At 52.2% G+C, this 22,510-nt stretch overlaps 1 protein-coding gene and 1 non-coding gene across 6 annotated transcripts in view; both read right to left on the bottom strand.

Moving 5' to 3' along the window:
- Window positions 1–22,510, bottom strand: part of CYTH1 (cytohesin 1) — a 77,729-nt gene that overhangs the window by 3,053 nt on the left and 52,166 nt on the right. For 3 of the 5 annotated variants that reach the window (XM_048226691.2, XM_044378778.3, XM_044378779.3), the window contains exons 2-12: window positions 17,468–17,550; window positions 16,078–16,142; window positions 14,402–14,468; window positions 13,978–14,096; window positions 13,609–13,689; window positions 12,411–12,523; window positions 11,462–11,610; window positions 10,936–11,048; window positions 5,710–5,788; window positions 2,525–2,596; window positions 1,757–1,911 (exon numbers count right to left, since the gene is read on the bottom strand). In XM_048226691.2, coding sequence (XP_048082648.1) covers window positions 1,757–1,911; window positions 2,525–2,596; window positions 5,710–5,788; window positions 10,936–11,048; window positions 11,462–11,610; window positions 12,411–12,523; window positions 13,609–13,689; window positions 13,978–14,096; window positions 14,402–14,468; window positions 16,078–16,142; window positions 17,468–17,550 — 1,096 coding nt within the window. The remainder of the gene's footprint in view (window positions 1–1,756; window positions 1,912–2,524; window positions 2,597–5,709; window positions 5,789–10,935; window positions 11,049–11,461; window positions 11,611–12,410; window positions 12,524–13,608; window positions 13,690–13,977; window positions 14,097–14,401; window positions 14,469–16,077; window positions 16,143–17,467; window positions 17,551–22,510) is intronic. The other 2 variants (XM_048226692.2, XM_026484007.4) reach the window with 2 other exon arrangements.
- Window positions 9,480–9,583, bottom strand: LOC113244687 (U6 spliceosomal RNA). Its single transcript, XR_003312461.1, has one exon. It is a non-coding gene; the product is annotated as a U6 spliceosomal RNA (small nuclear RNA).

The following is a 22,510-nucleotide window of genomic DNA, read 5'->3' as shown; positions in this document are numbered from 1 at the left end:
AGCACAGTCCACACGAAAGACGAAACGCACAACTGCAGACAAAACCACGGAACAGCGCGCAGGGAAGGCTGTGCACCGCCACGTGCCGCTCCAGTGGCGACACAGCACGGCCGCAGACGGTAACCCGCGCACACACAAGCTTGCGTGGAGAGCACGCCTCAGACTGGTTAGCCAGGTAGCACAGCAACCAGCTATTCACCTGCCAGAATAAAGTTACATTTCTTACTTCAAACCATACCCTAAAAACACATTTCATAAAGACAAAAGAGTTAAATGTGTTTTTTAAAAAAAGTATGGTAAAAACAGAGCGTAGGACACGTGGGTGAGGGTCACTCACTGGCCGGGATGCCCAGGGCACGGCCACTCCTCTATCCAGACCTCAGTGGAGGGCTTTTTTTTAAAGTTTTCATTTAAATTCGTTAGTTACCACACGGTATAGTGTTAGTTTCCATATACAACAGAGTCAGTCAGCGCGTCCATACGTCGCCTGCTGCTCGTCATGCACGGTGGGCTCTGGAGTCTCATTCCGGGCACTGACTCCAGGGACACCGTGCAGCCTCCATCCGCAGGATGAGGGTCAGAAAGCTCACATCTAGAAGGGGAGCTACCAGGGTCACCACATGACCCCGTCTCACCCCAAGACGTCCCAGGAGTTATCCCCATCACACCGAAAGGGCAGGAGGAGTGGGTCTCCAAGGAGGCCGAGGGTCTGGCAGGAGGGCAGGCAGCATGCCCAAGTCAGAGGGAACTCAGCACAGGGTGGTCTGACCCCAAACCCATGTGCTCCTGCCCAGCCTGTCTCTTCACGGTAGGACTTCCAAGCGGACTCCTGTGGAGTCCATCATGTGTCTTTCTTCAGTCATCTCTTTGCTGTTCCACCCTGGCCAGACCCTGCACCGGCTTCAGCAGCGACACCAAAACACACCCCAAACTCCAGCGCTCCCCCTTGGGAGCAGGCTGTGGCCAGGGCGGAAGCATGCCTGTCATGGGAGGGAATACGGGGCTGCAGGGCCTCGGATCACCCGGTCCGGGCAGCCTCCTTGGCCTCCGGGGATGTCACGCGCTCTCAGAACAAACTGCCACTGAGACAAGCAGCCACTCCATGCCCGCGGGGCACGACGGCCATCTGGACAGGCTTCACGCAAGTCCCGGGGAGGGGGAGGAGGACAGCTCCAGCTCGTCACCCCCTCGCACTGTGCAGCTCGGCAGAGCAGGAGCCAAGCTCTGGGTCTGCTGCTCTGTCCACACCCGTGGAAGCCTGAGAACCCTCTCCCCGCCCCCCCAGACCCTCAGTCTCCCCACAGCACAGCGGTCAATGGTGAGGGTCTATCCCGTGACCCTAGAGCACGGCCGTGTGACTCTGGGCAGTTTCCTCACCTGTAAATGGGACAAGTCTCCCCGGAAATGATGAAAAATTACAATTACTATCTCCACTGAGCTGCAGTTCTGACCATGAGGCCTGCTTTCTAAAATGTGGGTCGACCAGGGGAACAGACGGCACCCACCCCTCCCCGGGTCACGAGGAGCCCTCTGGGAAGCCTAGACCCGAGGCACTGTCGTCAACGTGCTGTCACGGTCACGCACCTAAGGATCCACTGAAAAGCAGTCTGGGAATTCTAGTCAGACTCTGCCTTTGAGGATCTCAGGCGGGAGCCACCGAGGGGGCGGGCGGTGCACTCAACAGCGGGAACGGTACATATTTGAGAGATCGAGCCCTCGCCAGAGAAAGCACAGCCACGTCTCACGTGCCACCTACTTGATGCATTTAATCCACTCCTCCTTCTCCTCAGGCGTCGGGGCTGAGATCCGGTACACAGTGTGGTTCCCTTCCACGACCCGCCCGTCAGCCTCTGTCTTACAGGCCTTGATGACTTGGTCTTTATTGTCGGGGATATAAAGCTCAAAGCAGTTCTGAGGATCACAAAAGAGAGGGAGAGGGTGTCAAAGATCTGAGAAAGCTGCCGAACAAAAACAAAAAATGTTAGTTTCTTCCTCAAAAGACCCTTCATTGTGACTCCCATAAAGCACAGGCAATATGTATTTTCCTGTGAAGAGGAGCCTCGCGGTGGAATTCTGGAGAACGAGGCTGTATGTCAATTAGCCTGATTAGCAAAGATACCAGCCAGGTGCATGTCCGCTCCACTCCCAACACACCAAAACCACGGAGCGCTGCAGGTCACACGGATGCCTCCCAGAGCCCACCGCGCAGTATCGGCATATTCCAAACAAAGGGGGTACCTGCAAGGTGCCTGAAGGTCCTAACACGAGCAGCCCAGGCATGAGTGGTGCAAGGAAGGACAATTCCATCCTTCGTGGGACCGTCCACACGTGACACTGAAGCACGTGGGCAGAGTGATGAGGTTGTTTACAGCCTCATCTCTGGCTTGAATACTAACGATAATTTTAAAGTCAGGCTAAATTGGAGGCATGACACTAGTTTTAAGTAAATCTTGGCAATTTCAGTCTTTTTCAAAGAACTGCTACACCCCTCCCTTCTAGCCTCTCCCTTACCCCAAATACTTACTGGTTTTTTGGAGTCCTCTACCTCCCGGATACTCAGATTCTCTAACGGGATAATCCCACGGGGCTCCTTGTCCTGTAGAACAGTTTCAGACAGAAAGACCTCACTGCTGGGGCAGGAGCACGTGGCCCACCACACTCCTTACCCACACGCCCCCTGGGCCCTTCTGCTCTTCTCCCATGACCTGGACCTCACAAACCAACTCTGGGGCCCACACCCTATGCTCTAAAATCAGAAGAGGGCCAGGAAGCACATGGGTACACGAATCCCTGTAACCAGGGGCCTCTGCAAGAAGAACGCCCAGGGGAGGCTCAGCAGGGGCCCTGAAAGAGGGGATGTGTCCCAGAAGAGCCCACGGGAGGCCCCCTAGCGAGCACGCGAGCCTCTCTCACACAGAAAACCATCTCCCTTCTCTGCCTGGCTCCCCTACACTTCTCTTCAGGCTCTGTTCCAGGGTCAGCAACCCCAGAAAGCCCTGGTCTCAGTCCAGGTGCCTGCTCTGTGCCTCCAATGCCTGGGACTGTGTTGTGTGTGTGTACCCGTTACCTCCTGCCCCATCGTCCCCCTCTCCAGACGGCAGGATCTTCAAAGAGAAACTGCCTTCCTGACAACTCCACATGGGTCTAAAAAGGCACCTACACTCCTGTCCAGAACAGAGGAGAAGAGCCCTGCCATGCCCTCGCGCCCACGGCCCTCCCCCAACGCTTCCCATCTCAGCAAAGGCCGCCACACACACGCACTTCACACCTCCATCTCCGGGACATCCAGCCACCCAACAGCCCAAGACTTCACCCCAAGGTCAGCAGTGCAGCTGGGCTAAGCCTTGCCACCAAGCTCCCTACAGCAAATGTTCCTGCCACACTGTGCGCTCTCCATTTGCAGACGCAGGTTCCTTCTCCTTTTCGGGCAACAGTCCCGTAATCAATGGTATCTCTGAACACGCCGGTGCTGGGGCTCCGGTACTGGGATCAACTTTCTCTGTCCTCCACAACTGGTTACCTCTCCCCTAATTGTCTTCATACTTGTCTTTTCCAGATATGATCTGACTGTCTCAAACCTTTCCTCTATGATGGTGATTTTCTTCTTGGGTAATCTGTTCACTCCTCACAGTTTTTACTTATTTATTATTACATAAGTCATACATCACTTACATTCTAAATACATCACTCTTGTTCTCATTTGTTTTTCAGTCTGGACCTTGCGGAGGGAGAGGGGGAGGGCGGACAGCCTGTGTTCTGGCCCCTTCCACGGTCTCACGAGAGAGTGGTGAGCAGAGGGCAGGGCCGTCTCAGACACTTGCCGCACTCTGGCTCTCCTCTGGGAACGGACGTACTGCTTGGGGTGGGTGTGCTGCTCACGGGCGCACTCCCTGTGAACACTTCTCCCACTGAGTTCACAGCCCAGAGCCCTCACTGCCGCTGCAGGAAGTGAGGCCCATTTTCTCACTTTCCTGTTTCACCAATTCCTACCCAGCAGCAGACTTTACTGCTCGCCTATCGGAAGAGGGAAAAAGGCCTACTCTGTTTGTTTCTCCCTGACTCAGGGCAATGGGGAGGCGGCAGGGCTCCGCGGGGAAGGGCCACTCTGCTCGGCCCCCCAGGCCACAGCCTACGTCCCTGCTTTCAGTCGCTGTGCTCGCTGTGCGGTTCTGAGGTAGTGGTCACTCTTCCTTCCCCAGCTGCCACTGCCCTCTTCCTCTCCTAGATTGCCCGCACTGCGTTAGGGGACTGTGTGTGGCAGTTCTGCCTACCACCTTCACTCCGAGAGCCATGTGTGTCTGCAGAAACCCATTCTCTGATGTCCTGTGGCCTAATAAAGGCTGGCATGCTGCTGAACGGAGCGTGGGATTCAGGCGACGCCACAGTCCGCATCAGGAAGAACCACAGCATTGTGGAATCTCCCGCATCACCGCCGAGCCCGCTCCCGAACTTAGGGCATACTGCTGAGACGCCTGTGTATGTTTCATTTTAACCCCAAGAACAGTGAAAAAATCCCAAGGAGACTTTAAAGATGCCACTAGTCTCGATATCTTTGAGAAAAAAGGCAGACTATGGGCCGGGCGGGGGTGGGAGGGGACAGAAAGGAATGTACTGAGCTGTTCACAGCGGTGCTCTGGGCGAAACAATAAGAAAATTACGGAATGTCATAATGAGCAGCCTCTGAGCGTGAGTGACGTCGCATCACAGGCCGATCCCCACTCTCTGTGTGCGGACCTACATCCACACGGCGTCCACGACCACGGAGCGCCACGGCGGACGGCCGCCTCACCCAGGCATGTGCCAGGGACGTCCCGCTTCCTACTGAGGCTTACGTCCGGACTTTCACTAATCATCCAAGTCCCACCGTGCTCTACACGCGTCAGAAACGATCTTCCGAATCTCCACGGTCTCAGTAGGACCCACGACCTTGACTCAGTGAGGACCTGCTCGCAGAACAACTGCCCTGACTGACGTCAAGACACAAGCCCCACACTGCCAAGCAGAGCGGAGACGCGAGAAAGGGCCAAGGGACAGGTGGGCAGCCAGTGTGAGCTCAGCCGGCCAGGCTTTCTGGGTGCTGTGCCAGAGGGAGCTTCGATAAAGGTCTTATTTTATCATTGTTATTCTCACAGGCTCTTATTAGAGGGACTTACACGTAACATCTATCTATCTGCGCCGTGATTCCGTTCCCGCTGAAAACCAACAAACTTCCACGGTCGAAGAAAACTTCAAACTCCAGGTAACTCCCAAGGTCTCTCATTTCATTTTACTTCCTTCTCCTCTATTACGTCTTTCACCCCTGGGCTGCTTCTCCCGAATCCAGAAAACCTGAATTCTCCACATGGTGATTTTCATCTCCCTTTCAAGGGGCCACAAACTCTTTCTCGGCCCCCTGACCCATGTTCACTGTTTCTAGCCCAGCTCTAAACCCCGTCTCTAACGCTGAACGTAATGCCGGGCTGCTGCCTTCTCCCAGCCAGGCTCCTCCTGCCCCCGTCCAGAGCTGGATGTCGGCCCCCAGCCACCACGCCTTTGGCAGGTCGCCCACATCATCTTCAGGGCCCGCGACTCTGGGGTCCGTCCTAGCTGTTCCTCTTCCCCTCAAGTGTCGTCCCGGGGCGTCCTCTGACTGCATCTGACTGGAGCCGTGCAGACACAGAGACCGGGCCCCCCCCGCCCCCCGTCTGCGGCGGACCGGCAGATGCTCACCGTCGTGTATTCAAAGTAGTAAAGGCAGTTGTCAGTCAGAATAAACCAGCGTCGCTTCCATGTCTTGACCCTGCCACCTGTGGGCAAACAGAGATGCATGTCGGACAGGAGTCAACCGGGCCCGCGCCGGCTCTGTAACACAGAACTCCCCCCTCAGAGAGCACGAGGGAGGAGGAAGCGAGGGGCAGGGCACCAGGAGAACATTGAGACCATGGCAAAATTTACATCAGTAACAAGACACAGAGCCAAAACAGAAGCACCTTTCACAGAGTGAAAGTCTGTGGGTACAAGCAGAGCAAGCAAGTCAGGTGGCACCTGGACATGAACTCAGGATAGTGGGATGAGAGCATGGCGGAGGGGAGGGACCCCGGGCAATGAGGACACGCAATGCAAATCTGACCGGGCTGGAGTGGTGCCAGCAGGAGCTGTCGGTGTGGTGGAAATGGGCCAACAGAGGAAGCAGAGGGGAGAGGGTCAGCCCCGGTCCCAGCCACACTGTGAGGGCACCCAGCCCAGGGCACATACGTATGCAGGGGCTCATCAGACATGTCAACCCCTTCACAATCAAATCTAGAGGTTTCCTGGAATGTGGAACCCAAACTCCTGTGGTCTCACCCTCTACCTCACCTTCCTGATTATAGTGAATTTCTATACTGGCTTTCAGGCCCCGGGCCCGTGTCCTACAAATGAAATTTCCCCCCGAGTCCTGGATGAGACAAGGCAGAGTTCCTGTATCGGGGAGGAACCCACCAGTGAGCAGAAGCAGCGCTCAGGAGCCCTTTCCAAGCCTGGACTTCTCACCTGAAGCTCTGAACACAGTGAGCTAGGGGAGGGGCTGCGGGCCAAAGGAGCACGGACAGTGGCAGCTGTGAGTGCCAAAGGGCTCCTCCGTCCTCCCTCCGTGAAACAACGCTGGGGCCGTGAAGCTATGCTCAGAAGGACACCAGGGAGGGAGGCTTGCTGCGGGCTGTTTCAGTGAAGCCACCGCGCGCTCCCTTCACGGCCGTGAGCCAAACCTTGTCTTTGTCTGCGTACATCAGGGCAAGGGGCAGCTTTCTGAATGCGAACCACAAAGAAGTCACGCAAAGGCCTTCCTGTGTCATCATACGCGTGCCAGCTTGTACACGCTTCTTACTGCCTCGACAGTGTATGCTCTACTTGCTGAGACTTAACCTCCAGAGAATATCACTTCTCCGATCTTCGTAAAAGACAAGGCCCATGGGGTGCAGGGCTGGTATGACCTTAGTCATGCTTTCTCTCTCGTCCCTCACCGCAGGCAGCTGAGCTGAGAGTGGGGGCGTGCTGCCACGTGCGCACACGGGGTCTCGACAGGACGCAATGGCTGGAGCACTGCACGTACCATTACAGAGAGGGCACACCCAGCCCTGGTCCCGGCATCGAGGAGAAGGCCTGTTGGACTTTTCAGTCCCTTTTATGACTCTGTGTGGGGGCCTGAAGTCTCGGGGAGGTTAAGTGATTGATCATGAATTGCACAGACCCAGGTTACGGAGGCCTTCACCGCCAGCACGCACACGCTGCCCACCCGCCAGGGCCCTGTGCTAGGACTGCCCCCCCCCCCCCCAGCAGCAATTTGCCAGTTTATGCGAGCACGTGCCTCTGGTCCCTAAGGCCCTAGGGCATGAATTAAGAGAAAAACCACAGATGGAAATATGACATGCGTGTGGAAAATGGGAAAGGCTGGGCAGGATCAAAGCAAATGAGCAAGAAAAAGAAGACAAGGAATCTAGAACTGGAGCCAATGTTATAAACAGGAACCCCCCGCCCCCCCTTCAGAGCCCGAGGACTCAGCTCTTCTACCTTTTGGGACTTCATCCCCACGCAGGGCTCCGTACACAGGACACCTCAACCCATGCTGACTCCCATGCGCTCCCCCCACAGGAACACCCGGGGGCCCTCGGGGCTTAGGAGGTCATGGAGGAGGGGTCAGATGCGAAAAAAGAAGAAGGTGGAAGGACATCTAGGAGGAAAAGCAAAGCTGGAAGGATCCCCACCCCGATTACAAAAGCTTGATGAGTCCCCCTGACAACCGGCTGCGTTGCGGAGACCCGTGCCGTGAGAGGCACCGCAGCGGTCCGCGGGGAGCATTTCCATGTTGAAAGAAACAGACATGAAACAAGCAGACAGACCAATGCGCGCACCTAAGACAGTCCCTGTGGAACTCACAGGACACCCCACCCCCGGTGGGAAGGCCAGGCGCCGGATGCCCTAGCGCTGACAAGTCCCCAGACCGTGCTAACGAACGTGAGCGCTGGGGCTGTTCTGCGTGCAGCTCTCTGCTCAGGTAACGCAGGAGCACGCACCTGAGGAGAACCCCCAAATCAGCAAATGGGGAGGAGAAACCAACAACATAACTAATGGCCAATTTTGGGTTTTTAACAATATTCACTGAAAAAGAGGAGGGAGAAAAACAAAACAGAACGTGGAATACAGAGCTGAGGTCATAATGCCCTCCCCTAACACCTAGGACTTCTGGGGTGGGCTTTTGGTTTTTGTCTTTTTTTTTTTTCCCCCCAAACTTGGCATCCTTTGAGCTTGGGAGATGCCACTTCCCTGTTCCATGCAAAGGCAAATGTCCCAAGCTGTCTCATTTACTTCTTGTCCTGGCGTGCTCTCTGCTCAGGGTGTATCAGAAGCACATGACGCTGGGAAGTCAAACCTTCCTTCTCTTCCTCCTCTTCAGAAATTACTGTAATTCACACGTGTGGTCAATTTGAATGCAACACATAGAGAATATGCCTGGCCAATCTTTCCAAAAGAAAATTCAGTGAATACTTTCTCCGCTTTCATAAACCCACTCTTAGCATGTTTTCTTGCATTACCGCATTCAGTGGAGTTTAAATTACTCCACGGCCTGGTGCTAGCTGTCTGATTCACTATGCACTAGTCCTAAAAGGGAAGATATGAGCCCCTGATCCTGACCAGTTCCCTAGGGACTGTACAGTAAGTTAGAAGCAGCAGTAACACTACCACCAGCAATTAAAAAACAAAATAACCAAAAATAACAAACTAAGAAAACGCTGCAGCGAGTACAGGGGCCTTGGCAGAGCGAGCGAGCAGGTTGGGGGGGGATTACATACCTCCTGGAGTTTGGGGCAAGGAAAAGGAGAGCCAAAATCATGGAAACATACAAATGAGGGAGAAAAGAAAATTAAAACAAAGAAATTAAACCAAACTCCTTAATCTTAAAGTGCAATGTATCAGTCATTCACATGTGCCCTGGGGAAGCCAAACATAAAGTCAGCAGTGGGGCGAACGCCACTGTCTGGCAGGTGAATGGGGGAGCCTGTTTCACCTGCCACACCACCCGGTGAAGGTGGGCTCTGCAGCACTACCGAACGCCTGGCCCCAAAGATGCCGCAGATCTGTGCTCACAAAGCTAATGTTTATTAGTCTGTCCAGAATCCGGAGCTAAGAGAGGAAAATTTGGGGGGAAATTTAAGGTCTTTCTGCAGAGGGCTGTCACTTTTTAAGGTGTGTGTAAGAATGCACACACATATTCCCATGAATACATATGTACATGTGTGTGCACACAAGAACACACATTCTTACGGCTGTACGCACACACGGACATACACACACAACTGCAGCCGGCCCGAAGCCTGCCTCCTGCAGCACGCAGTACACACGGGTGACCCTAAGTGGCTACGATGAAAACACAGTAGGAAGGTTAGGGGTTTGGAGGAGCTTTAGAAAAGGTAATGCAATGACCTAAAAACAAATCCCACATTTTGTTCATTTTTTTTCCTCTTAAAAACATGGGATGCCTCATGAATTTACATGTCATCCTGGTACAAGAGCCAAGCTAATCTCTGCACTGTTCTAATTTTAGCATCTGGGCTGTCAAAGCTAACACTCAGCATTAGCATTTAAACAAATTTCACTGGAGGGGAAGTAAATCCAAACTCGGATGTACTTTTAAAATTTCCAGTGGTTTTCCTTTCAGCTCGATCCACTTGGCAGGAAAGGTGCAGGGCAGGATGGCCGTCTCTGGGGTTAGCGATTTTAGAACCTTCACTTCAAGGATTCTGCTGGCTGAAATACCAGAGAAGTGTTGACCAACTCAAGAGGTAAGTCAAAACTCTGATTGGGGAAGTGGTGCTCTAAGGAGAATTTATGAACTAAGCGACACAAGGACTTGGGACATGCTCTTAAAAGGACATATAAATCCTACTGCTACCTGAACTCGTCAGAAATTTAAAGACTCCATTTTAGCACTTTCCAGAGGCGTCGGTCATCACCAAGAGAGGAATGACTTCTAATTTCACCAGGACTAGCAGCCAAAATGATAGAGGGGGACCATTCTAACGAGGACCTCCTGGTGATGAGGGAAACTGTGCATCAGAAGGGCAAGGCCGAAGAAAACAGAGGAACGTATCCTCTCAGGGTCAGAAAAGTGCTGGTTATGTCCAGGGGCTCTCTCTGTGTTCGGGAACAATTAATGAAACAATCGTAATGTGGGCACAAATGTCATGAAAACCCTACTTTTCCTCTTGGTTACTCTACCACCTCTAGGCATGACCACAAATCTCAGCAACATAAGCTCACATTTGGCCGAGGGAAGAGGAATTTTTTAAAAAAAATTTTTCTGAATGAACAAAATCATTAAAGTGGCTGATCTGGACTGGAAAGGAGGTTGGGGAGGTGGGGTGGGGAACCACTGCCCGAGAATGAGTAAGAGCGCTGTGGGTCGCGTTGCAGCCAAGGGCTCAGGTTTGCCATGCATGCTGCCTGTGGGGAGCCAGATGCAGAAGGAAGTGATGATGCACTAGGGTGGGGGAGGCGGGAGCACCAGATACAAATCTGTGTGATGGGAAGTAGAGAGATGGACGCGGCTGGCCACCCTCCCGGGGACGAAGAGGGCGGAGAAAGGAAAAGGACCAGGTTCTTCGGGAACTGCCTTGAAACAAAACCTGGCCAATCAATTCCAGGGTAAAAATGTGGAGCGCAAACCCACGGGAGCAATATTATGCAGAGTGAATCCGTGCCCAACAGGATCTCTATACCCCTGGGGCGCTGACTGTGTATTCACTTCCTTTCTGGAGGTGGATCTCGTTAGAACACCAGGAGCTCATACCAAAGTCTCTCCGCAGCGCCTCCTGTAACCAACCCCCACTCTCCCACAGCGCGCGGACGTGCGAGTGCACGCACGCATCCTCTCTTTCTCAGTTTCTGCACCAGGAGCCCTAACCCAGAGTGCATTACTTACCGAGTTTCAATAGCCAGCCTTCGCGGTCTGGATTGAAGAAAGTGTGAGTGAGGTCATTCCCATCGTCCTCTGGGATTTTAAAGGGTTCGTTTTTTATGCTCTCATACAGATTCTGGGATAAAAGATGACATTGCATGTCTCTGGTTCTAGAAATATCTCTTCTCCCTCCCCCTTTCTCTTCATTTATTCAATAAGCATCGGTTATATAAGTGCCATGCATTTGTCAGGCACCGAGAACACAAGAACACGACCAGTTCTGCCTTGAGGCAGCTCGCAGAGACGAAGTAAATAAGGTGCCTAATGGATGACGAAGAAAGAAAAGAAAGCAGCCTGACTTGCACTCATGCTCTCCGTTTCCCACTTTAAACCACTCCCCCTCCTAGTTCCCTCGCCTGGCCTCACTACCAGTTTCTTAATGGAATTCACACAGTGAAATGAATTTTACGAGCAGCCACTTGGCGGAGCATATGTCTCCCCCCACCCCCGGTCCCGAGTTCACCGTCTCCTGGGTTAGGGCGCGCTCACCCGGAGCAGCTCCTCGGGCAGGTCTCCCCCATCGTTGATGCCGCGGTTCATGGCGATGAACCTCTCCACAGTGGGCTTATCTTTGACATTGGGGTTGTGTAGGCTGGTGTTCAACATAATGATGGCAAACGAGAGGACATAACACGTGTCTAAGGAGAAAAGCAGAAAGAGGATCAGAAACATCCCACCAGAAGGACCAAGAAACGTCTGATGGAATCAAGTCTAAAAGCCACGCTCTCAAAACAAGGAGACAAACCCACACGTCTGGACGCCCTCTAAACGAGAGCTATCTGCCGGGAACCAGAAAGAGCAAGGCACAAAGCAGCACACCAAGTATTCAAGACCTCAGGCTGATTGTTTCTCAGATTGCAACAATCTGAGAAACAACACGATGTATAGAAAAGAAAATACAAAATACCCATAATCCCACCACCTGGTAACAACTTAGTTTGCTTTCTTACACGAATGTGCCTAGTGCAGCACATCACGAACGTAGCTCACAGATGCAAATTCTTAACAAAACTGCGATCAAAACAGATACATAGCTTTGAAATCCTATTTTGCTGACCTTACTAGCATTATCCCCATGTCAATAAAGCCTCTTTTTAAACATTAAAAAAAAATATATTGGTAACAATATTGTCGACTGCACCTCCTACGCCGTACTTACCAAACTTCTAGTAATAAAATAAGTGAGCCACAGACATGGAGAACATGATTTTTAACAGGTGCACATTGCCTACCTCTCAGCTACTACAGCTTGCATTCCCACCCCCTTATCCCTACTCCCTGGGCTTCTGGATCATTCCCAACTTTTCACCATTACAGCTACCATTTAAATCAATGTTCTTGGCATGAACCTAGGTCCTGCTGTTTTGGAAACCATCTAGTGCCAAGAAAGACTCTCGTGTGAAATGCTGGCCATCAGTGGGGCCCACGGCTGCCCTACCTGTGGACTGGAACACCCCATTATTGCACTGGCAGTAGCGCTGCGCAAACGCCTCCATCATCCGGTCAATCTTCTGGGCCTCTCCCGGTAGCCGGAAGCTCCACAGGAACTGCCTGAGTGGTGAGGACAGGTGATGAGTGCTGAGGACAGGAGTGTTAGTGGGCCGGGGCTCGGGGACACCACTCACTTCTCCAGGAACGGGTGCTACACTTCCCATAGGTGTTAATACGAAAGGGCAAAAGGGGACCCACTGGCATGGGGCTTTTGCTCCCGCAGCTCCGAGCAGGTGCAAACTTACAGTTCTACATCACTGTTCTCTTAGACAAAGGTAAAGTACTTAAGAAAACGTGAAAAATTAAGATTTTTCTGTATAAGAAAATGGTTCTCCTCCTCAGATGAACACACAAGACTGAACTAGAAATCATGCTCAGGTTAATGAGCTCCCATCTCTGGAAAACAAGATGAGGTGGCGGAAAAAGAGAACATCTTCTATCAGACCATTCACCATTGATCCCTTTAAGTCAGAGAGACCCCCGGCCAACAGGTCTCATTGTGCATTACCTTTACCTCTCCAAACAGCAACACGAAAGCCGATGCTGCTGACGCCTCTGGCGGCGAGGGCACCGAAGGGCAGTGTCTCAAAGGATTCGGTAAAAAACGGGGGCACCTGGATGGCCGGGAATCTTGGGTTTCGCTCATGTGCCAGAAGATGGAGCCCCATGCAGGGCTCCACACTCAGCGCGGAGTCTGCTTGGGATTCTCGTTCCCTCTCCCTCAGCCCCTCCCCCACCTCATAGGCGTGTGCATGTGCGCGCTCTCTCAAATAAATAAATCTTTAACAAAAGATTTAATAAAAAAGGAAAATTTACTCTCCTTCTAAGACAAAGTGAACAGCTACTGACCTCCTATTCTAGGGCAGGGGGTTAAAGGGTCTTCTACACTGAAAATTAGAAAACCTTTCAAAATTTAAACATTCACCAATTTCTTAATGAAATTGCCCAAATGAAAGACATGAGGAAGAGTTTTGCAAAATGTGTCTTTGGGGTGTGTTGTCATTTCGTTCTCTTGGTCACAGGTTCTTTAGGATGTTCAACAGAGCCCCCAAAACATCCTTTCACCAAAACGCCACACAGGACAGACACGGCATCAGAGACCTGCCTCTCCCACCTACCAGGGCGCCCTCCCCAAACGCACTCACCGTAGCGCCTGGACAAGGTTAAGGTCAGTGAACTCATGTAACTCCACAAATGCGTGAAGAACCTGGATATTAAACTCGTCTCTAGGAGGAAAAACAGAAGATGGGGGGGGGGAGCAGAAGTCAGATGCTGAGCCTGAGAATCCAAGCCGTCCAGCCCGAGCCAGGCACTTCCCACGTGGAGTCCTGCAGGCCCGCCGGCTCCACACACAGCAAGGAAGAAGCCCGTGTCCCTCTGTCCCCACGCCTCCCTCACACCAGCCACTCTTCCCCAGAACTCAGCTGCCTCAGGACAGAGCTCTCTTCGGGGACTGGGAGCGTGCTGGAACTCCTGACCAACCCCTCTGCCGCCAGCGTCTCCCGAGCCCTCACCTCTCCCCCAGGTAGTCACCAATAGCGGTTTTGTTGAGGCCTTCCCCTTTGTACAAGAACTGGGCGATGTCTTCACAAGTATTCTTCAGCAGGTCATTCTCTATTAAGAACTGGATCCCCTAGAAGAGACAACAAGGACACCAATCACACTCCACACTGGAAACCTCTAGAGAGGAGGGGAAAGGGCAGAGGAAGGATGTGGGTGTGGGTGCTCTGGACACACGGGAAGTATCTAATAAGACTCGGCAATGGACACGAAGGGTCGGAGGAGTCCCAGCTGAAGAGCCAGGGCTGAGGACATGACGACGGGACGTGTGCGCTACAGAAGGGCCGGAAGCTGTGACGGACAGCACCGGGCCCCAGCTGCGCACCACAGCGACCCCATCTTAGAGCCCGAGGGCTCCGGCGGCACCCTCTTGCTCACCTTTTTAGGGTCCATGTTAAATTTTTTCCTGCCCATGGCTACCTGTTTGTTCCTCTGCATGTTTTTCCTGTAAAACAACCACCACAGCCACGTTAGCACTCCAGGCAGTCGGAAAGCTGTGAAAGACTAATGTCATTCCCACTTGCACCCACTGACTCGTGGGGAGTTTTGAAAGCACGATCAGGAGAGTGTGGCATACTTAGGACTATGTGTGGAAGGTCAGCTGAAATCCTGACCCCAGCCCCATGTCCATTTGTTCTTTCTATCCCAGTGCTTTTTCTTTTAACATGATTTTTTAAAAACTTGATTAAGGTATCATGTATCTATCACACAATATACTCATCTTAATTGTTCATCTGAACGATTTTAGTAAGCTTACGAAGCTGTGCAACTGTCACCATAACCAGGTTTAGAACATTTCTACCACCCGGCGAGAGTGTGCTGCAGGAGCCAACAGCCTGTTAGCTCAGCCCGCCTGTCCCGTGCGGCCGGCCGGCTCGCCAGCGGCCCGCAGGTGGGGCCGTGCGAAGCGAGAGCATCGTAGCGCGGCTGCACAGGCCTTCCCCTGGGCACGCTTCCATCTCCCGCGAATGAACGCCTGGGCGCTCCACTGCCGGCCACGGCACAGGCGCGTGGGGCCCCCGACGAGAAGGTACCACACCGGTTTCCAGTGGCCACGCCGGCTCGCCAACACCAGGGACCCAGGCCCACTCTTAGTTCTGGGCTGTCTTCTCATCACTGACTTGCATGTGTTCTTTACGTATATATTCTGGATACCAGTCCTTTTCCAGACACACTATTTATTGCAAATGTTTCTCCTTGGCTGTGGTTTACCTACCTGTTTCTTTTCATAGTATCTTTAAGACCAGAAGTTTTAAATTTTGATAAACTCCAATATATCCACTGCTTAAAAGCTACAGTTTTTTTAAATGTAAAGTTAAGAAAGCTGTAATCCCAACCTGACAATCAGAGCCTGGAAGTGACGAGCCGGCCATTTCGGTAGACCGCGAGCGTTACTAATCTCTAATGGCACTGCCCACACCCACTTAAAATAACAAACTCAAATGGTTTTAGGAAGCCAGACAGGGGACTTAGGCTTAGAAAAATACAGACATGTAGTGCGTTAGAAACAGCCCAGTTAGTGTATTAAGTACTTAGAAAACGGTCTGGGAACCCCATTCAAAACTAAACTCTGGAGCTCGCTGACACTTCATGCCGTCAACCTGCAAACAGTCCTCGTCACGTTGCACTATAAGGCCCACGTCCACACTCTGCCTCCAAGCGTAGGCACTCGGACACAGCTGGGCACTCCAGCCTTCGGAAACGGTGCGGGCAGCATTAAGCTTTTCCTTGACACAAAGGAAAAGCACAAACTCTAAAATGCAAGCACAGTGAACAGCAGAGGGAAGACACACCAGTTCACACAGTCATTTAAGGGCTGTTTCAGGCTTTGGGGGCCTTCAGAGGTCTCTGGTTCAATGTCTGCAACCATGCGAAAGGCCCTCACCTGTCGGAGCCCCTGCACTGCAGGGGGGAGGACAGAAAACAGGGAGACGCGTGTGCTTGCTAGGGACCGAGGACAGAAAGTGCTCCCTTAGTACACAGGCCGCAAGTGCAGGCCGGGTGCTCGGGAAGGCTGCAGCCACAACACCCAGTGGCCAACTGGACGGACTCACCTTTCTTCTGTGGACCCGAGGTTTTCAATCTCATTAGCTACCTCTGCTATCTCATCCTTGAGCCTCTACAAAACAGACAGTCCAGAGTTACCAGGAGGAGCCGATGCAAGTGGGAGGAGCCCCTCTAACAGCTCACGTAACTCCCTCCAAACACAAGGCAAAATAAACCAAAATGAAATAAAATAAGACAAACCAGAAAAAAAAATCTTTAACATTTGGAAAATTCTTCTTTTCGACAAATATTTATTGAGCTCCTCCCAGACAGTAACGTTCCAGGGAACACACAGCTGGAAAAGACAGCTCCCGACCTCAAGGAGGTCACAGTCTAGAGAAGCAGCTTATAGTTGTACACACTGCATAAAATAGGTATTTTTCCACCGAAAGGTGGCTGCCTTGATTAGTTGGTCAGAGCATCTCTGCAGCCTGCTAAGCTTGAAGGCAGGATGAAGGACCCACACGCCCAGCCAGCCAGGCCCGCGGCGCTTGGGCTGGGCCAACACTGCCGCCCAGCGGCGGGCAACGGGAACGTCCAACCCAAGCTCCTGCCTCTTCCCTGCCCCTCTCATGGGTATGGCAGACCCTCCGAAGGGACAGTCAAGGTGAAAGGGGCTTCTAGTGAAAAACTGCTGAGATTTCCTAGCATTTACCAGTGAAACAGGAATCAAAGAATTAGTGCAAATGATCAAATTAAACTGAAGCCGACACCAGAGCACGTCTTCCCACACTGCAGCTTTGGGGTTCCAGGGCAGGCCCCCCTCCCTCCCCACCCCCAAACTCCCAAATGTTTTACAAAGCATTCTACAAGAATAACACCTGCTGCCCCAAGGGCTAAAATAATCCAACCAATGGCTTCTATGACTTACGTCCTACACCGCTTTGCAGTTACGCAAAGGATCTTAGAAACACAGATGAAACCGCTCGCTGGTAAAGCATCTCGTAGGGAACAGGGCCTCCTTTAACCCTGACAGCAGCCTATCAACAGGTGTTTTCATTCTTATCTTACAGCTGAAGAAGCTGAAGTTCAAAGGATCCTTTTATCTGAGATTGGTCCTCAGGGAAGAGGTAGAGCCAGGACGGGACGTGGGTCTAGCTTAACCCAAAGTCCATGTTCCAAGCGCCTGAGCCCTCACCCATGCCCCACTCGGCAGTGAGAAACCCGCTTGGGAGTCGGGGGGCCGCGGTCACCTAGTTCTGACAACTGACCAGCTGGGTGAGGGCTTCGCAAACCACCTAACCTAAGCTTCCCTCTTCTCACTGGTGAAACCAAGGTTATTGTCAGTAACTACACTTTGCTCAGAGCTGGGGTGGGGTCAACTCAGAAGATGTCATGAAATGACTCTTTGTAAAGGACACCTGTCACACCGCACGCGTCACTGCTGTGACCTCCTACCTGAATGTCGGCCAGCAGCTCCTGCTTTCTCCGCCGGATGTTCTCCAGTTCCTGACGCTCCTCTGCAGTCAGGTCACTGGGAACTACAAGAAAGGAGGAATATGTTACTAAGAAAACTTTATCTCACCAAAAATAAATAGACTCCGGAGACCACAAAAGGACAAGGACGCCACGGAAGAAACCAGAAGCCCATTTTGGAAACGGGGACAGCTCTGGCTCCCATTTTCCCTCAGCTTCACCAAAGGAAGAAAGCACCCTGCTCACAGAGAAAAGCTGGCTGAAGGAGCACTTGCCATGGAAACAAGAGAGAAAAGGCAGCCTGAGGTCAGATGAGGTTGGCCGGGGATAAAAGGGGACTGTCAGCCGAGCCCATCTTTAGCCCTGACAGCGGGGACACTCCAGGCTCCCGGTGAGCCCGTCTCTGGAGGCCTCAGCCCCTTCATGGGACACCCCCCACGACCCGGAACCACTTCCGCGACACCCTGAAGTGGGGAGGGGTGGTACCCGCAAAACAACATGAACACTTCTGTGCCATTTCTGGAGGGGGGAAGGGACAGACTAGACACAGAGAAAAAAATTCTAGAAGGATATACCCCAACTGAGTGCTTGACTCTGAGGACGGGGTTATGGAGACTTTGCTCTCTGCTTCACATGCTTCTGACTGAGCAGGTTTTCATGAGCTCTCATCCCGAGAACAGAGTCACTGAATTCCCGCTCACGGTTCTCACCACGAGACACCCCCCCCCCCCCCGCCCCGAGGCTGCACTTCCTCACCTGTAAGAACAGGGCCTTGGGACAGCAGCCCCCTCAGGGGACCCTTCGGAACGTGCTGCGGAAAGCCACGCGGTCAGAGGGGAACACAGGCACTCGTGTCGGGAAACCCTGGGCTCACACCCTGGCTCCAACCCGCCACACACCCAGTAGGGGCGCCGTGTCTCAGCCATCACGCGCTCATCGGGCTGCTGTACGGGCCGAGTCCACCGGAGAAAGGGCCTCGAAGCCCGCCTGGGGCTTCGCGGCAGCTGCACGCTGTTGGCTCCTGTCTCCTCAGGGCAGAAGCAAAAGGCACCCGTGCGGCCTGACGAAAGGGGCAGCGCATGGATGTTTCTAGATGCGGCAGGCGCCTGTGCGAGTTAGAACCGCACCGTGTGACATGGTGGCCACGGGCCACAGGTAGGGCTACTAAGCACCTGAAACGCGACTAGACCAGTTCGAGGTGGACTGCATGTATAAAACACACACCGGACTTTACACGAAAAGGTAAAATATCCCCTTAGTAGTATTTTATATTGTTACACATTGAGCTCATTACTTGATAAATAAAATACACTATTTTAATTGATGCCACTTGGGCTACAAGAACGTAATGCTGCATTTTTGTGGCTCAGACTACATGTGTACGGGACAGCACGGAGCTCGAACAACGGCTCTGCTCGAAAGCACAGGACCCACAACTCTCTTTCTGTGACACTGAGACTTTAGTGCATTCAGAGACCAGCTCCTTTCCCCAAGTATTTCATAAAAATCATGGAAGACAACAAAAGAGGGCAGAAACAACAGACAAAAATGATGTCTAGAGCACAGGTAAATTACCTCCATTAGATAAGCTGGCTTTTTTTTTTTTTTTTTTTAAGTAAGCTGCACATCCGGCATGGAGCCCAAAGCGAGGCTTGAACCCACAACCCTGAGATCAAGACCTGAACAGAGACCAAGACTTGGATGCTCAACCAACTGAGCCACCCAGGAGCCCCTAACCTTTCTTTTTTTCTTTTTTTTTTTTACCCAGTGTTCTCCGACCCTTCTCTAGAAAAGCGTCTTTTAAACTTCCCCAAGACACACTAAAAAATGCAATTGCTATCATGACTCGATCTTCTCCATTCACAACAGTACCAAAGATGTACCTTCTTCGTGTGACAGTCACCGACATTTTCTATCATTTTACTCTTGTTTTCTTCACAGTGGCTGTGATGTCACAGCCTAACTGATGCACTGAGCCTACAGCAGGAAGCACCAATGTCAGAGGCTGGAGGGTTCCGGTGGACGACGGAAATCCAGCCCAGGTCACCTTCCCAGAGTGGCCTCGCCGTGTGCCTGGGAACTCCGAGGGAACGCTCGCCAGTGCTGCCCGAGAGCTGGACCGGTGACAAGTCCGCTCCGGTTAGAGGGAACACCACTCTGAGAAACAGCACAGACTCCACTGACGCACACTCCATTCTCGAGGACAGCACACTCGCAGGAGTTTCTTCTAGGTTTTCTGCATTTCACAGAGCAGAAGCTTTTCTAGTCCATGAAGACTAGAAGATCCCTTTAAGAAATAATTTCCTGAGGTTCTAGAAGACAATATTCATTCTAACATAACATGGTTTTGAAAATTTGAGCCAATAGTTCATTTTTAATAGCTGTTCCATGGGGGAGAATAATCAGGCTGTGATTTTGAAGCCACAGAGACGGCTTAATCAGATCAACGCGTCCCTACCCAAGCGGAGGCAAGAGTAAGGCCCTCGGAATGAGGCTGATGAAAAACAGACGCAGCATGTAGAAAATTTACATCTCAAGACTTGCTGTGCGCCCCAAGAAACCAGTGTTTCTCATTCCGGATTGGAAAATCTGTGGTTGCTTTCTTTTGAGAACCCCAGCACCCACCCAGTCCGGGTCAGCACTCACCCATGACCGTTCTTCTAGGAGGCCACAGTCTAGCTTCTCTATTACGAATTTAGAACGTGCTGCCGGTCCCCTACCTCCCAAGATGTTATTTTAGAAACAGTAAAGGAATGTTTCAAGAGCTATAAACCTACAATATCAAAAGGTACAAGGAGAGGGGCCACCGGCAGAAGAGATTTCAACAAACCTCTGGGACAGAGAGCAGAGTGCCAGCTCCTCCCTCTAGGAGGCAAACGCGGCGGGCGCGGGGGCCTCGGGTGCCCGTCACGGCCGTGTCTGCAGAGCCCGGCACAGTGCCTGACACAGCACAGGCCGAGCAAAACCACCGAGAGAGCAGCTGAGCCGGGAGACCTGGAACTGCCCTCCGGCAAAGGCACCTCGTGCCCAGCCAGACGAAAGCAGAGCCTCGCTGCACATGAGGCCCACCTCACACACGGAGCTCCCATTCGCCTTCTAGCCGCTGTGTTTCTTACAGCCACAGAGATGGCGGAGCCTACAGCCCAAATGAGAACCAGCAAGGCAGGGAACAGAAAACCCACCCTGGAGCGGAACAAAAGAAAACTTCAAAAGAACAGAAAACTCTGAAAAAGGGACAGTTAATACACTCCTGGAAATTAAACCTATTTTTGTCCCCTAGCCTCCCCCCATCAAAAAGAGGTTAAAAGATAAAGGGAGGCACATGCAGGATAAAGAGCAAAAAGACTTGAAGACAGAAGCAGAAACGGACTCCCCCAGGGAAGCAGTCACTGTAAACATTCAGAAGCTGGAGGATTCCGATGATTCTAAAACCTCCGTGAGCAGGAAGAGCGAGGAGGCGGCTGGTGTAACAGTGGACACTGGGAGACGGGAGAGGGGCTTTCGAGGGTCTAAATAAAAATGACTTTGACCCTAGAATGAATTCTCAGTCAATGTGGAGGACAAAACAATCGTTTCAGACACGGGAGGCCTTGAAGTGTATCTTCCGTGCTCCTTCAGGAGGAGGAAGACGAGCGCACAAGGACGGGGAGGAGAAGCCTCGAGAGCTCGAGGAGAACACACAGGCTGTCGTGTGCGGACAGGAAGCAGCTCAGCCCAGAGAAGGAACGGGAAGACAACTGAGAAGTATTTATGATATGCGGAGGCACCATGAGCCTCCTCTCAACAGAACAAGAAGGATCACTGGAAACAGCAACAACGAAGGGGCTCATGAGCCAGCCACGGCCGGCAGCGCTCAGGGGAGGCGAGAAAGCAGAGTCCACTGGACCCCAGGGCTGGGAACAGCGCCCGAGAGACAGAGCGCACGAGGGCTCGGCTGAGCAGCAAGCACACCCTGTGGTGGCGCTGTGCACGGCCGGTCAACTTGTAGCGTCAGCCTGCAGACACGGCACGCAGGCTAATCTCAATCATGCGCTATCACTGGCGAAGGCCAGAGCGAGGGAGCAAACGGAAAGACAAGGGGGCCCCCATGGCACCTGCTTACAAAAACAGGGACAGAGGTCAAAGATCAACAAACGGAGTTGTAAATATGTGCATGGAAGTTTCAAAAGCGAAAACAAAGGGATCAAAAACTGATACACCATCAAAAATGGACAGCGGGAGAGTGAAGAGAATGATGTGAAGTGGAAGAGGTCAAGAGACCATCTCTGACTTTGATAAAATCATCAGCTGGATGAGAATATTAACATGCACCTGGCAGCACCTACCAGAAGATAAAAGCCAGGAAAAGTTACTTACTAGCAGCTGCTTCTGGGGAGTGGGTCTTATGAGCTCCTGAGTACTTGCTTTAAAAAATACATGCAGGTACTACCGCGTTTTTAAAAAGATTTTATTTATTTATTCGAAAGAGGAGCGCACAAGAGAGCTTGAGGTGGGGACGGGGAGAGGGAGAGGGAGAAGCAGGCTCCCCACTGAGCAGAGATCTCAGGACCCCAGGATCATGACCTGAGCCATCCAGGTACCCTGATACTACTGCATTTTTAAAATGAAAAGTAGGGGTGCTTGAGTGGCTCAGTCAGTGAAGCGTCTGCCTTCGGCTCAGGTCATGATCCCAGGGTCCTGGGATCCAGTCCCGCATCAGGCTCCCTGCTCAGCGGGGAGCCTGCGTCTCCCCCTCCCTCTGCCTGCTGCTCCCCCTGCTTGTACTCTCTCTCTCTGTCAAATAAAAAAGTAAAATCTTAAAAAATAAAAAATTTTTTTTAAAAATTAAAAATAAAAATGTTTCTCTATGGTTCCTAGAAAAGACAGGCCTTCTACGTCCCGGTGGTCAGAAGGAAGCAGCGTCTGGCTACTTTGCAGTGAGAATAAACAAGACATGTCTTCACGTGTGCTTTGAGGCTGTCTCCTGACATTAACCACAGGATCTCTAAACCCGGCTGCATTCCACAATCGGCCACCTTAGATCAC

The sequence above is a fragment of the Ursus arctos genome, unplaced genomic scaffold, assembly GCF_023065955.2.
Source record: "Ursus arctos isolate Adak ecotype North America unplaced genomic scaffold, UrsArc2.0 scaffold_24, whole genome shotgun sequence".
NCBI lineage: Eukaryota > Metazoa > Chordata > Mammalia > Carnivora > Ursidae > Ursus > Ursus arctos.
This window is presented reverse-complemented; position numbering and strand designations above follow the sequence as displayed.